Source organism: Solanum dulcamara, chromosome 3 (genome assembly GCF_947179165.1).
Source record: "Solanum dulcamara chromosome 3, daSolDulc1.2, whole genome shotgun sequence".
Classification (NCBI taxonomy): Eukaryota; Viridiplantae; Streptophyta; class Magnoliopsida; order Solanales; family Solanaceae; genus Solanum; species Solanum dulcamara.
In genome coordinates, this window is record NC_077239.1 from 65,778,403 (window position 1) to 65,794,547 (window position 16,145).

The 16,145-nt window shown below is 35.2% G+C and overlaps 1 protein-coding gene across 1 annotated transcript; it reads right to left on the reverse strand.

The window, feature by feature from the left end:
• Window positions 1–1,233: 1,233 nt before the first annotated feature.
• Window positions 1,234–15,271, reverse strand: LOC129883612 (uncharacterized). Its single transcript, XM_055958239.1, has 3 exons — window positions 15,129–15,271; window positions 14,894–15,074; window positions 1,234–1,296 (listed from the first exon to the last, which is right to left on the reverse strand). Exons 1-3 carry the CDS (start codon window positions 15,269–15,271, stop codon window positions 1,234–1,236), a joined length of 387 nt encoding a protein of 128 aa, XP_055814214.1.
• Between the last annotated feature and the right edge of the window lie 874 nt (window positions 15,272–16,145).

A 16,145-nucleotide genomic window follows, 5' to 3' on the forward strand; every position in this document is an offset into this window, starting at 1 on the left:
GAGACTACTTGTCAGGTAGAACTCCAATCAACTTTAAATATTCTTTAACTTTAACTTTAATGGCTAATCGTGGAACCACTAGCCTAAAATATCCGATAAGGGCCCCTATGGTGGTACATAGTTAATCGATGGAATAACATTCGGTGTTAGGTCAAGTCCATTAGACCATCTATATATTCGGTGTTAGGTCAAGTCCAATGGAATAACATTTAAACCTTAATATGGTATAAGCATTATATAACTTTAAAATTAAAATATCAATCGATGGAATAGCTCATTAAAACCTTTCATTTGATTCAAGGCGAGAATTGTCCTTTAACATTGAAACCTTAATTTGGCTAAGAAGCCCTTCATCAATTAATTATTTCATAAAGACTCTCATTCATAAGCATTTTCTACATAATGTTCATTAGATTAAAACTTTGTTTCAACTTTACTTCATCATAAAAAACTAGGTAGGTTCATTTCATAAAGACCTTCAAATACATTTAAAGAATACTTTTATGCATGAGAGTGATATAAATTTATAAAGTCAAATATCTTCAAAACAACCCACTATATGTGTCACACCCCAATCTTAATAGGGTATGATGGGCACCTGACCCCATGCTCGGAGCCGAGCGAACCCGCTGTATCATATTACATACCTAATCTTATTAGACTTTTACATCAAAAAGAAATGTAAAACATAGCTAAGCTTTCCAAATCATGCTTTCTAAAATTCATCATCCCCTAAAACTTGTGACATACGACATAATAACATATCGGTTGGTGACGCCGCTTACAAAGCTGACGATCTATACCCACGACTCTATCTGTAAAGTCTCTAACTTTGAACAAAATATCATATCGCATATACTCTGACTCGGCTACACTCCAGGAACAAGTGGAGTTGCTAACCCCACTAGAACATCTTTTATAATAGCTTCTACTCGTCTGGGTGTACCTACGCAGCATGAAATGCAGCCCCCAAAGAAAAAGGGGTCAGTACGAGTCATGTACCGAGTATGTAAGGCATGAAAATCAACATAACAAAGAACATAAGGTATGAACAACCATATCATAGAATTATAGAACATATAGTGAGATAAGAGAGTAACCTGTACATATGAGTGCCTTTTAGGCCGGATGCCATGCATGCTAGTCTTTTCCTTTAAAAATATTTTTTTTTCATATCCATAGAAAATAGAACATGTCATATCGCCCACATATGTCCCGCGTCCAGGATGGAAATTACTCAAACTGATCAGGTGGCAATGCATCTATAGCGCCACATATGAAACTTTCCCATATCCCCTATATACATATACATATAGACAGCACGCACAAGATCTCAACGAAAGTCATGTATCTATTGGAGTGACGGAAGGTCGGTAACCTCCGATTGTATTATAGACTAACCATGGTCGCTTTGTCTCACCTTGAAGGAATAATTATTATAAGATGAGACTATCAACGAAGGATAATATTAAGAGAACGTAGAATAAGGTCACAATCTCATAAGGCACCAAATCGTATGCATATGAACATAGGACCAATTTTCAAGACTCGTAGAATAATTGAAATGAGCTATGATTCAAAAACATCAAGACAAGAGTCATGTCAAGTACCTTTCAAAAATTACCATGGATTATATCAAAATAAAACTTTTGGAATCATATACACATATCTAAGCACGAGAAAATATCCTTTGGAAACTCAAGAGAATTAGCCATCCTAGTGGCTCTATGAATAGGACTTTCTTGAAATTGTATAAAATGTCATATACTTGTTTCATAAAACCCATGCCAAAAGAAAGAGTAGCTCTATATACTTATGTCAAAACATGCCAAGAGAAAGAAGAGTAAACCTTACATACATGAAGCCATTCTTATCATAGCCATCATAGACATATTCTCATCCTCGACATCATCAATGTCGTTGTAAAACATATCCATCGTTATTGTCATAAAAGCTTGTAATACTGTAAACCTTTGTTTTGGGAGACTATAGACATTTTAGAAAACATTGACAGGTTATAGGAAAAATAGTCATTTCCTTGGGACCATTGACACCTAGCTTTTGAAAAAAAAAAGAAAATATGGAAGCACTTATGAAACCATAACATCGAAATCATGCCTTGAAGGAAAAGGGTAAGCCTTACATACCTTGGCCTCTTCTTTAGTCAATCCCACTTAACTCTTGGCCTTCCCAAAATCTAAAACAAGGTTAACGAATGCAAACATTAGCTGTAGATATCCAAGAACCTCATCCAAAACTAACATTTTGTCTACCGAAATTTTGACAGCACTTCCCCTGTAAATACACCATCTCCAAGAATCTAACTCGGCCAATTTTATCAACAACAATCTGAGAATTCAACTCGGTTACATTACCAACAACAATACCAAATCAATATACTACTTCCTCCAAGACCTTTCAACTCCAATAAGAACAATAACAATCTAATTCCTTCTTTCAAATTCAATTATGACAACCCAATAATTTACACACTAACCACATCATACTAACAACATTAGCTTCCATATATGCAAGAACATTATATTAACTTTACAAACTTCTAAAACAAGTCTCCAACTACTACAACTTTATAAGGATCCTTAAGCTTTTATTAGCAACATAGAATCCATAACAACAACTAAAACACTAAATAGAATCAATTCACCATAACTTGTCAAACCACCCCCATATTTGGCCACACAACTACATGCATATTTTCATGAATTTTTCATCCATTTTTATACCTTACAACAACAACCACATACTACATAAAATTAATCCATTCTCTCTACACAACATCACACATACACGGCCAACACCAACACACTTATTTTTATATACTTCATCCATTCCTTCGCTCTACAATATATACCAACCATCCATAACATATAAAGAAGATTGAAACCTTACCTTTTCCACTTAGTTCTTCAACTTGGCTAGAATTGTGCCGTGCAAGAATGAATGGTTTTCTTTCTCCAACAACTACTCCACTTTGTTAAGGACCCTCCAATTAGTTGTTTGGCCAAGAAAGAATAATTTTTGGTGAGAATTTTTCCAAAATTCTTGCCTATTAGAACATGGCCAAATGTCCCTTTTTATTTTCTCCCTTTCTTCTTTCTCTCCAAGCTTCTTGAAGCTTCTAGGAATTAAAAAAATCAAGATGACTAATAAGTCATTCTTTTGGGCCTTTTTCTTTTTTTTTCTTCTTCTTTTTATCCATATGGGATTTGGCCCATCACTATGGATGGCCACCTAGGCCCAAGTGATCAAGCCTATTTTATTTTTTTTATTTTTTTCGCACTTCATGAAAAAAAAAATCTAATTTCCAAATTTGCCCCTTATCTTCCTCCATATTTTCATGAGTCATATTGCGAATTTCCCTTTTTCCCCTAGACATTCTTGATATTTCCAATTCATAATTTTCATAAGCAACTTGTGTGCTAAACAAAATAAAATATGGCCTTGTTTTAAACTTCCCGCGGTTTTTCTCGAATTATCCAAAAATACCAAAATGAGGGATATAACAATATGCACTTCAAAACTACTTTTCAAACCTTCATATAAGAACCTTAGCAACCCATTCATTTCATGAAATTGAGAGTCAATATATATCAATATAAGTAAATAAACTTCAAATATATCATGAACTATGCATTTGGAATCATCGTGTAAAATTCCATAAAATTTGATCATTTAAAATTGAAAAGCTAGTTTGAAAAAATATTTGAGCTCCATGGGTGGAAGGACCTATGGATAAAAACCCACATACCTTGAGGAGTCAACTCTTTAATGAAAAACTTGAAAAGAAATGGAGACTTGATCTTCTTGGAGTGAAACCCTAGAATCTTTCTTGGAGATAGAGGAAGAAAACTTGAGAGGAATTTGAGAGGTTAAAGCTTGGGTCTTAGAAATTTGAGTGAGAGGAAATGAGCATACGAAGACTTAGTCTTTTAGATGGGTGGATTTTTCCTTCAAAACGACCTCACTTTGAGTTAAAATGTAGGAAAAGACTAAAATATGCCTTTTAAAACTTGCCGAAATTGGACTTCATGGGGGACCATCACATTCCGTCATGCCCACCATGGACCGTGGTAGGGTTCCGTGGTAAAAAACTTGGAAAATACTTCGGAAAGTGTTGCAGAAAAGTCTCTGAACCTTCATCACGGACACTATTACGGATCATAATGAGGTTTACGAAAGAGCATTACAAGTCGTGGTGCTCCTAGTGATCCCAAGGCTTAAATGGGTTTACAAAGTGGCCTTCACAGACAGCCACTACGGACCATATTGCGTTTCATGGAAGGCCACCACGGTCCATAATCCTCACCTGTTTGAACAGCTCTATCGAAATGGCCATAACATTTTACTCCGAACTTCAAATAAGGAAAACTTGGTGGCGTTGGAAAGAGGATGTCACACCCCGATATTAATAGGGTGTGATGGGCACCCGACCCCATGCTCGGAGCCGAGCGAACCCGTTACCTCATATTACATACTTAATCTATTTAGACTTGTACATCAAAAGAAATGAAAAAAAACATAGCTAAGCTTTCCAAATCTTGCTTTCCAAAATCCAGATGTTATATCCCATATTTTATACGGTTGGATATTTTAAAGTAGTCGTGGTAAAGGGAAGGGAATGACCATCTTCCAATTTTTTTTTATACAAGTTGGTTATGAATATTATTTATGAACATTAATAGTGTGGAAATATTGGGAAAGGCAAAGGGCAAAAAGGAAAATTCGCAAAGTGGCCTATTGTAATATTGTGGAAGGCTAGGGGTAAATCGGGAATTTCACAACCAAAGTGTTCAAGAAAATTCATATAGGGGTGGTCCCCACATGCCACATGGCAGCCCTCCATTGGAGGAGAGAGAGGTGTTGGCCCAATGAAGGCTTCACACTTGTCACCACTTAGGGCTTGACATGTGTCACCACTTAGGGGTTGACACATGTCACCTCCTTAAAGTAGCCTATATATATATATATATATATATATATATATATATATATATATATATATGTAGATGACTTTTAGTCATCAATATCTCATAAGTTCCATTTATTTCAAGAAGAGTCTAGAAAATAAAAGAAGAGAAGAAGAGAAACTCTAGACTAGAGAGAAAGACCTACGGATTTGGAGGAGAAAAGAGGTAAGTTTTCCAATTTCGTCCCATGAATTAATTATCTAGGGTGTACCATGATGTTATGAAGGTATTAGCAATAAAATTTTATGGTTTGTATCAGTACCAAAACGTCACCAAGCAGTCCCAAAGTTCTAGCCGCGTTAGGAAAGCTTCCGAGGTAAGTTTCGACGAGATTGATGAGTTTTGAGCAAGGTAAGGTTTTTCCTTTCAAGTTGGAGTTTATGATATTTTTATGAGGTGTATTACATATCCTAAATATGGCTGGAAGTAGAGAAATTGTATAAGGATGCTTGATGTTAGAAACTACTAAATTAAAGTCGTAGTAGTTAAATCGAAGTCGCGTAGTGTGTTGTCGTTGTGGTGCTGCGGTTGCAGCTGGTTGGGTTGCATGTTGCAGGGCTTTAAAGTGTTTTAAAAAGGGTGTGGGTGCTTCTTGTTGCAGCCACACGACCCCCCGGTTGGTATGGTTAAAGATTTTATGAAATAAAGGTTAAAAACTATATTTTGGTATCGTAGTTTTATGCTAGTTGTTTGGAGCTTGTGTTGTGTAAAGTTGAGGTGATTTGATTATATATATACTGCTGGTTGTTGTTTTTGATATGGTTGTTGACATGGTATCCGAGTTGAGATCTCGGGGATGGTGTATTTATAGGGGAGATGCTGCCGAAATTTTGGCAGATTGGAAATTAATTTATTTGAAGGATTAAGACAAGTATATGGTGGTGAATCTAATGACTATGTCAACTCTCTTGAATGTAGAAAAACAAGTTGTACGCATAAGCGTATCTAGTAAGGCGCGGCACAAGTATGTAAATCTAACCGTTCCTTCTTTTGGCATGTCTTTGGCATAAGTATGTAAGGCTTATCCTTTTCTTTCAAGGCATGATTCCGATGTTATGGTTTCGTAAGTGCTTCCATATTTTCTTTGTTTTCAAAATCTAGGTGTCAATGGTCCCAAGGAAATGACTACTTTTCCTATAAACCGTCAATGTTTTCCAAAATACCTATAGTTTCCCAAAATAAAGCTTTACAGTATTACAAGTTTTTATAACAATAACGATGGATATGTTTTACAACGACATTGATGATGTCAAGGATGAGAATATGTCTATGATGGCTATGATAAGAACGGATTCATGTATGTAAGGTTTACCCTTCTTTCTCTTGGCATGTTTTGACATTAGTATATAGAGCTACTCTTTCTTTTGGCATGGGTTTTATGAAACAAGTATATGTCATTTTATACAAATTTCAAGGAAGTCCTATTCGTAGAGCCACTAGGATGGCCAATTTTCTTGAGTTTCCAAAGGATATTTTCTCGTGCTTAGATATGTGTATATGATTCCAAAAGTTTTATTGTGATATAATCCATGGTAATTTTTGAAAGGTACTTGACATGAATCTTGTCTTGATTTTTTGAATCATAGCTCATTCTGATTATTCTACGAGTCTTGAAAATTGGTCCTATGTATATATGTATATGTATACGATTTGGCACCTTACGAGATTGTGACCTTATTCTACGTTCTCTTAATATTATCCTTCGTTGATAGTCTCAGACTATAATAATTGTTCCTTCAAGGTGAGATAAAGCGACCATGGTTAGTCTATAATACAATCGGAGGTTACCGACCTTCCGTCACTCCGATAAATACACGACTTTCGTTGGGCTCTCGTGCATGCTGTCTATATGTATATGTATAAGTATATTGGGGATATGGGGAGGTGTATATATGTCGCTATAGATGCATTCCCACCTGATTAGTTGGAGTAATTTCCATCCCGGACGCAGGATGCCCGGACGCTGGACATATGTGGGCGAGCCGACGTTGTTCGGTGATATGACTTCTATTTTCTATGTATATGAAAAAGAAATGTTTTTAAAGAAAAAGAAAAGCATGCATGGCATCTGGCCTAAAAGGGCACTCATATGTACAGGTTACTCTCTTATCTCACTATATGTTATATGATTCTATGATATGGTTTTTCATACCTTATGTTGTTTGTTATGCTAATTTTCATGTCTTACATACTCAGTACATTACTCGTACTGACCCCCTTTTTCTTCGGGGGTTGTGTTTCATGTCGCGCAGGTACACCAAGACGAGTAGAAGCTATTATAGAAGATGTTGTAGCGGGGTTAGCAACTCCACTTGTTTCTGGAGTGCTGCCGAGTCAGAGTATAGGCGCTATGATGTTTCGTTCGAAGTTAGAGACTTTGCAGACAGAGTCGTGGGTATAGAGTGTCATCTTTGTAAGTGGCGTCACCAGCCGATAGGCTATTATGTCGCATGTCACAAGTTTTATGGGATGTTAGATTTTGGGGAAAAAAAAGACGCATGAGTTGAGTTTGAGAAGTCTCTTAATTATTATTTTGAGCATGAGTATTTTGAGTATAATGAGTTGAGCAATTTTACATTAAAACGTCTATTTTGAGATTGAGTTGAAGGGTTAAAATTATGTTTTAAATGCATTTAATATTTACTACATTCATTGAGTAGAGATTATATAAAATTTGAAAAGAAGAGTTTGATGATTGAGATGAGTTGATTTTGAAAGAAGGTTCAATGAGACCAGATTGATTGAGTTTTGAAAAGAGTCCAATGAGACTAAATGAGTTGATTTGAACTAAGTCCAAAAGAGACTAAATGAGTATTTTGAGTATTTTACTCATCTGATAGATATGAGCATATTTATTCTTGAGAGGAGTATTGAACACTGAACTGGGTAAGGATATAGTCCCTACTCGAATTCCATGAACTATGTAGCCAACGTAGGAAAGGATTGAACCGTTAAAGTCAGATGTTTCCTTATTTCATTGTCTTGACACGATAGAACTTGATTGATTGTTGGATCCATGATTGGTTGATTTGTTCATACCCTGGCAAAGTATTGAACGGATGTGGCAACAACGTCGGCTTGTTGTACATCCTTAACTCATAGATGATGGTTGTCAGTTAGAGAAACTCCCAAATTGAGTGGATTGTGCATGATATGATTGGTTTGATTGAGATTGTGGATGATTGGGTCGAATTGTGAAACATTGTTAAATTCTAATTTGCATATTTGTTGAGTCGAATCCTTTAAGTTTATTATTGAGTTGATTGTGCATGATATAGTTGGATTGGTATTGTAGAGGATTGATTCGATTTGTAAAACATTTCTAAATTCTAATTTACATATTTATTGAGTTGAGTCCTTTGACTTTATTCGTTGATTTGGATTGAATTGTATCGAATTGGATTAAATGGCATGTGATTGGATTGAATCGGATTGTATATGATTGGATTGGATTGGATGGTATGTGATTGGATTGAATCAGATTGTATATGATTAGATTGGATTGGATTGTATATGATTAGATTGGATTGGATTGTATATGATTAGATTGGATTGGATTGTATATAATTGGATTGGATCGAATTGTATATGATTGGATTAAATTGAATTGTACAATATTAGTCTCTGTCTAAACCGTATCCTTACTTTAGACTTATTGTCGGCATTATTCTATCTTGGTGCATGTTTCATTCTGTCATTTTACATACTCGTACATTCCACGCACTAACGTCCATTTAGACCTACATCATTTCATGATGCAGAAACAAGTTTAAGAGATCATCAATAGGCGCATCATTGAAGATATGTTCTCACTCAGCTTATTGGTGAGTCCTCCCCTACATTCGGAGGATGCCATTTATGTTATTCTTGCATTGAGTTTAGTCTTTTCATTCTGATTTTAGGTAGCCATGAACCTGTCATTGGCACCAATTAGATAGTAGTGATAGAGGCTTCATAGACTATATAGTGATGGGTCGATCGAGTATTTTATTTTCTTGAATTATTCTTGTCAGACTATTTTAATGACATATATTGAAGTTCAATTTGTTGGCCCATGGTCTTTCCTCCTTGAGCTAGATTGTTGATTGGAATTGCCCACCTAATTATCTCTTTATTTTAAGTCTTCCGCTAATTGAATGAATGCAGGATGTGTGATCAGGCCAAGTGGTTCACTTAGGAGCCAGTAATGGTTTTTGAGTGTCGGCATATCTAGGGTACCCTCCCGGGGCGTGACATTATCCTTCCCATAGAGTGCCTTTCTAGTCAAAAAGCCCTAAGGGTCTATTTATAGGGTTTGGGGAAAAAATCTTTTTTTCCTTGCGGGACCCAGATTAATTAAAATTTCAGAATTTTTCTTTGGGGACATATTGGTGCAGCGCACCCAGATAGCTCCATAAATGCCCTTCAGTAGTTTTAGCTTTGGGGCAGCGTGCTTGCAGTGCGCCCGACCAAACCTTCAGTAGTTCAGGCATTGGCGCGGTGCGCTTGCAGTGCACCCGTGTCTAGATTCTGTAGTTCAAGTGATGGGGCGGCGCGCCTGCAGTGCGCTCCATCCCAGATCTTCCTTTTGATCTTCCTTCTTGCTCCAATCAGCTTGTACCATTGCAATTTTTTGCTTTTGAGTGATCCACTTTCCTCCAAAATTCCTGCAATCACTAATCACACACCTTAGTGCACACTTATCATTCATTCAATCCAAAACACAACAATTAAGATATAAGATATTCTCAAAACGACTACTAAATGTGGGCAAAGCAAGGCACATGGACACATATATTCACCCAAGATCATTGTGTTTTCATATATAGTCACACTGAATAAGAATGATGGTGTGAACTAAGTGCTTGACCACAAGAAGACATAACGTGGGGATATCATCGTATCTATGGAGCATGAGTGTTCTAACGGAATCTCCTATTAGGAGAGTAAGCCTTAACTTAGCCCCAAAGTATTTAGCAGGCACTTCCAACGTTCATAGCACGCTCACAAATGTCAATCTACAAATAATATAACTTGACAATATCAAGTCGTAACTATTAAGCTCAATTCACCTTTCTTGAGTTAAGCCTTAAAGTTCCATATCTCAAACAGATATGAACCAGAACTAAAATTAATTCATGAACTGTTATATAAGCATGACAAAAACTTAAGAACAATTTAAACCTGGGAGTTCTAAAGAATTGGTAAAACTAAGTTCATAAAATATTCCTCTCAACTGTAAAGAATAGAGATTGAATACTCCCTAAGAAATGAATTATATGCAATTGCTTACTTAAATCAATAATCTTAGTTGGCATGCTTTCAATTCCAAGTCAAAGGTCATGCAAGAACTCTTAATGGCATTGAGTACTACCTGGACTATTCACGTATAGCCAACTCAAGTTGTAGCATATTAGATAATAATTTACACCCATTTACTCTTCTTAGATAACCATTATTTTAATTCTAAGTCTTAATCTCTCTCCTAGTTTAATTCTAAAGTCATGTTGTGGAAGTTGCAGCCATCAAATCCTGTTTGCTTCTGCTTTAGAATTAGAAATAGATGATATATAGGATTTCGTTTGACAATCTGGTTAGTTAGAAAAATATATATACTTGGGCATCATCCAAGTAGTAGACGATCATATTGACCTCTAATTCCATAAAAGTAAGAATGAAAAAATGAATTTGTTACTCTATAAGTTGCATAAGTCATGTTGGATATTTATACCTCTTTATTTGATGAATTTGTAAAGATCTTAATTTCACTTGTTCCCTGCTCACACAAGTCATGAACTGGGAAGGAGTATTTTCTCTCCAAACCCTATTTCATTAAGGAAAAATTACTAGAAAAACCATTTTTTAATAAATAATTACTGATTTTGGCGATACTTTTTATTTATTACCATTTATAACAATATATAACAATATTATGATATATCTACTATGTATTAAAAGTGAATTATGCATGCAATATAAATGTATTATAAGTGTTTTAAAATATATTATATTTGTTTGGTAAGAAATTGACACAATGTATTATAAGTGTATTAAAGTATATGATAAATTAAGTATCCATGAATAAAACTTGTATTATATGAGTTTTATAAATTATTGTCGCTAATATGTATTAAAATTGTATTATAAGTGTTGAGGAAAAAAAAATATTATTGCTATAAATAGTAAATATTTTCTTAATGTTATACATTTATGTAAATTTCCCTTTCATTAATTGCATCATTTATCCAATCTCTGGTGGTTTTCGGCCCATCAGTAGCTTATTTAAGAAAAACTTACCATAGAACACATTTTAATAAATAATTACTGATTTTAAAAATACTTTTTATTTATTACCATTTATAGCAATATTATGATATATCTGACATGTATTAAAAATGAATTATGCATGAAATATAAATGTATTATAAGTATTTTAAAATATATTATACTTGTTTGGTAAGAAATTGACACAATATATTATAAGTGTATTAAAGTGCGTGATAAATATATTATTAATGAATAAAACTTGTATTATATGTGTTTTATAAATTATTTTCGCTAATATGTATTAAAATTGTATTAAAACTATATTATAAATGTATTTTAATTGACCAGTCAAGAAAAATATTATTGTTATAAATGATAAATATTTTCTTAATATAGTATATTTATGTAAGTTTCCTTATTTAATTATTAATTGCTCTTGTATCCTTGTAAGCCCAATATGCAGTTTTAAGACTTAAGAAATAGGGGTGGCAATCGGGGCAGGGCAGGGCGGAGCAGGGCACACCCTTAATGGGGTGGGGCGGGAAGCTTTAAACAGGGCGGAGTAGGTCAGGGGAGGGCAAATTATTATTTTTGAAAATTTTTAATGGGTTAGGGCAGGGCAAGGTCTGAAAATGGGAATGAGATAGCTATAGGAGCAGAATTCTTGAAGAAAATTGAGAAATCTGCTAATTGCTTCAATCTCGCTAAATCATGTTAGTTTTATCAACACAATTTGCTAATAATTATTACTAGTACTTATCGATTCTGAGATAAAATTATCAACTTTAGTATTGTAGTGATTACCTGTGATTTAATTTTTAAGGACTACTTTTTAATCTATTGTTAGTGTTATTTTCTGTTTACTCAATTAATTGTGAAACTTTTGCTATGACTTTCACTCTGATTTTATTTTTGTGATTTCATTATTATTTGAGTTAGTGGTAAAAAAATATACCTAAATTATCACCATCAAATTTAATTATGGAAGTTGCAGATGATAACATCAAGAAATTAAACAGTCAGGTGACATAAATATGGCATGCTCTTTCACTCTTGAAGAATGTTACAGCAACAATACAATTTTCTCATTGTTGCAGTTAGCAACTATTTGCTTTCATCACTTCAAATATATTTGCTCTGATTCAAACAAATAAAATAATAAATTAACAGGAATAAGAAAAATCACTTTTGTGATGAAAATCGTTTTGAAATCAACCTAGCAATTACCAACCCATCAAAATTTCCTAGATTTAGGAAGATTGAGTACAACTAAAAAGTATTGTAACTTGAGAGGTTTGGGTTTAGTTTGATCTCACATTGTTGTTGCAAATGGGGCGGGGTGGGGTAGAGCTTAACGGGGCGGGGCAAAGCAGGATAATTTTTTTGAAAAATGCTAAACAAGATAGGATAGGACAGGTCATAATGCTAATAGGTTAAGGCATGCCCCGCCCCACCCCATTCTAACCCGTCCTATTTACATCCCTAGGAAGTTAATCCTCCCTTATGACCATCAATCATCAAATGAGTATTAATTCAACTTAAGGAGCATTAAAATAGCTTGGGACTTCACATAGAAGCCAATATAAAACTAGCCAATTTCATGATAAATCTAGTACTTTTATTTATATGTGCATAATAGTGGCATGCGATGACTTTAAAGTTCGGGTTGCTTGTAATCCCAAGTACCATGGCACTTTTCTATATTTTCAATTTTCTGAACAGCCTTGATAATAGGTCTCAAGTAAAGAGTTTGTTTCTTCTTCTTTTTTCCCAGTTAAGTTAATAGTGACTGTCTCATCTGGTCCTTGCAGTTCAATTAAAAGTAACTTGCCTAGGAATAGGATGTGTAACACCCTAAAAACATTTTCCGCCAAGACTCGAATCATTCTTCATATGCGTATAGACTCGAACTGAATGACTTCTAATTATATACATGAGTTATGATCAACTCCTAACTCTTTTAAGAGTATTAGATGCGGTTTAGGTTCATAAGGAATCTCTAACACCAAGCAAAGTCCAAAGAATTTCTATCGGTTAAGTTTTTGAAGTTCGTATAAGGGTCAACTTAAAACGACCATATTGCCTAGAATATAATGAATTGGATAGACCATGACCTATCAAATTAAAGGTCTTTGAGTCTTCTTTCCAACGCCATCAAGATTACAATTTTGTAATTCAGAGTAAAACGTTGTGTCCAGTTAACCAGAGAAGTGCGCGCCAAGTCCACGACGCGGACTTGGCCAGTTTTTGCTTCAACTTCTGCAAGTTTTCATATTTTTGGGAGGGGATTTTTGGCATTTTTACCACCTTTCCCCACTACATTTTAGGGCTAAAATCCGCCTCTTATCATATCTTAGGGGTGTTTTCTTCTTATTCACCCCTAGAGCTTTTGAGAGAAGAGATGTGGAAGGAGAAGAAGAGTTAGGATTCAAGATCTTTAAGCTGGGTCTTTGATTTTTGGTGAGATAATCTTCATTACAGGTATGTAAGGCTACTCACAATATTGGATTGATTTCATCCACATGACCTACATCTTCATTAATTTGATTTGAATTGAGTTTTGAGGTTCCATGAGTTGAGTTCTTGGGTTATCTATAATTTCTATTGAGTTTTTGTATATAAATTCATATGTATGAATGATGTTCTTGGGTTGAGTTTTATTGAGAGTATGGACCCAGTAAGGCAGCATCACCCTCCTCATCGGTTTATATAGACCAGGTGCCTTCTTCTGACTATCTTTATGCAGGAGATACTCTGAAACACCCTTTTTAGATTTTATTCATGCATCACAATTCTCTTTTAGATGACCGTTTCTACCACAATGAATGCATAGGAAGTTATCAGATACGGACACATACTTATTATGTGGATTAAAAGGAGAATCTATCATTTTACATCCAAGACCCTTTCCACCATTATAACCTTGGTTAGTCAGATTTTCAAGTATTTTGGACGATGTGGTCCACTTGAGAGATTTACTTAGCTCTTTCTTGACCCAGACTAGGTCCTTATCTAGTTGGAGATTTCTTTCTAGGGCCATGGATAATTTTAATTCAGTGTTTTTAAGGATTTCTTCAAGTTCCAGCTCGACTCTATTAGCTTTACCCTACAGCTTTACGTCTTCTTCAGGAATGCATCCCATCATTTCCTTGACACTATTCTCAGCTTCCAATCAGTGGCGGACCCAGGAATTTTATGAAGGGGGTTCAAAAAAAATTAAACACGCTAATAGAAAAAAAATGTGCTTATTCGGATTCGAACTCGCGAGCTGAGACAAGCTAAAGCGAAATATTGAACCCTATTTGTCACTGAGCTAGTCCTTTGGCTTATGCTCAGGGGGTTCAATGTTAAATATATACACATAAATTAAAAATTTTATCTTATATATACAGTGTAATTGTTTAACGAAGGGGGTTCGGATGAACCCCCTCAACATGCCTTGGGTCCGCCCCTGCTTCCAATGACATAATTTTTTCTTCTAATTTAGACATTTGAATGGCCAAGGTAGTTTTTTCATCTTGAAAAATGTCAATGTTATTATTTAGAAAATCCTTTTCAGAGGTTAATTCACATAATGAATCAATCAAAACATAGGCCAGTTTTTTGAGTTTCCTAAAAGAGTAAGCATTGATATTTTCCTTATGGTCAAGTAAGGTTACCTCTTTGTCTGCTTCATCATCAGGTTTTTCCATAAAGGCAAACATGGAATTGAACATCTCATCATCATCCTTCACATCCATCATAGATGTATTTTCAGGATGATCCGATTCCTCTGAGTCGCTTGAAGAGTTTCTCCATACAACAAGTGCTCTCTTCACAACATAGTCAGTTGCAGCTCTCCTTTTTAATTTGTCAGGAACCTAGTCCCTTCCTTTGTCTCTGTCACCCCCAAACTTGTCGTAGTTCCTGTATTCTCCTTTCTGCATAGGACAGTCTCTAATGAAATGTCCTGATTTTCTGCAACCATGACACAGGTCGGTGCCATTGGCATCTCTGCTTGTGTTACCCCTTTTCATGAACCCTTCATGTTTCCTCATAATTTTGTGAAACCTTTTAGTTAAGTATGCCATATCCTGATGTTCTTCAGAATCCTCACCTTGAGGTATATTCAGAGATAAGGATTTTTTCTTACTTTGTGTCTTTTCTGGAGTAATCTTGTTGCTTATTTAATTCATGGGTCTGAAGGTTTCCAATTAACTCATCCATGGTAAGAATCTTCAAATCCTTTGCTTCTGTGATGGCATCCACTTTCCTTTCCTAGGACTTAGGAAGGATATTGAAAATTTTCCTAACCTGTTTACTAGGATGGATGGGTTCACTTAGACACCAAAGTTCATTCGTGATAGAGGTGAACCTGGTATGCATCTCCTGAATAGTCTTTCCCTCCTTCATAATGAAGTTTACATATTGAGTATTTAACATGTCAACTTTTGACTCCTTCACTTGAGTACTTCCTTCGTAAGCAATCATTAAGCAGTCCTAAATTTCCTTGACAGATTCACATGCCAAAATTCAGTTGTATTCATCAGGTCCTATTCCACAGATCAACTGTTTTTTTGCTTTGTAGTTCTTCTCTATCTTCTTTCTGTCAGCTTCGTCATAATCCTTTTGAGTTTTTGGTATAACTCGAGTAACTTCTCCTTCTTTAACCTCTTTTACAGGAATGTAGGGTCCATCCAGAACAACCTCCCATAGTACGCTATCCTCTTCCATGAGAAAATTGTGCATGCGAGTTTTCCACCATCCATAGAACTGACCATTAAATCTAGGCGTCCTAGTAGTAGATTATCCCTCTTCAAGATTAGGTGGAGCAGCCATCTTTCAGTCCACAAGATCTTCTCTCGGTGTTAGCCGTATAGAGAATACTTGCTCTGATACCAATTGTTAGAAAATATGAGTCCACCACACGAG

Coding starts and splice junctions, on each gene's coding strand:
- LOC129883612 (XM_055958239.1), bottom strand. CDS start 15,271: ATGAGGAAACATGAAGGGTTCATGAAAAGGGGTAACACAAGCAGAGAT. Junction 15,075..15,128: donor GAATACAGGAACTACGACAA/GTTTGGGGGTGA, acceptor CAAATTAAAAAG/GAGAGCTGCAACTGACTATG. Junction 1,297..14,893: donor ATGATGAAGCAGACAAAGAG/GTAACCTTACTT, acceptor ATATGTATATAG/GGGATATGGGAAAGTTTCAT.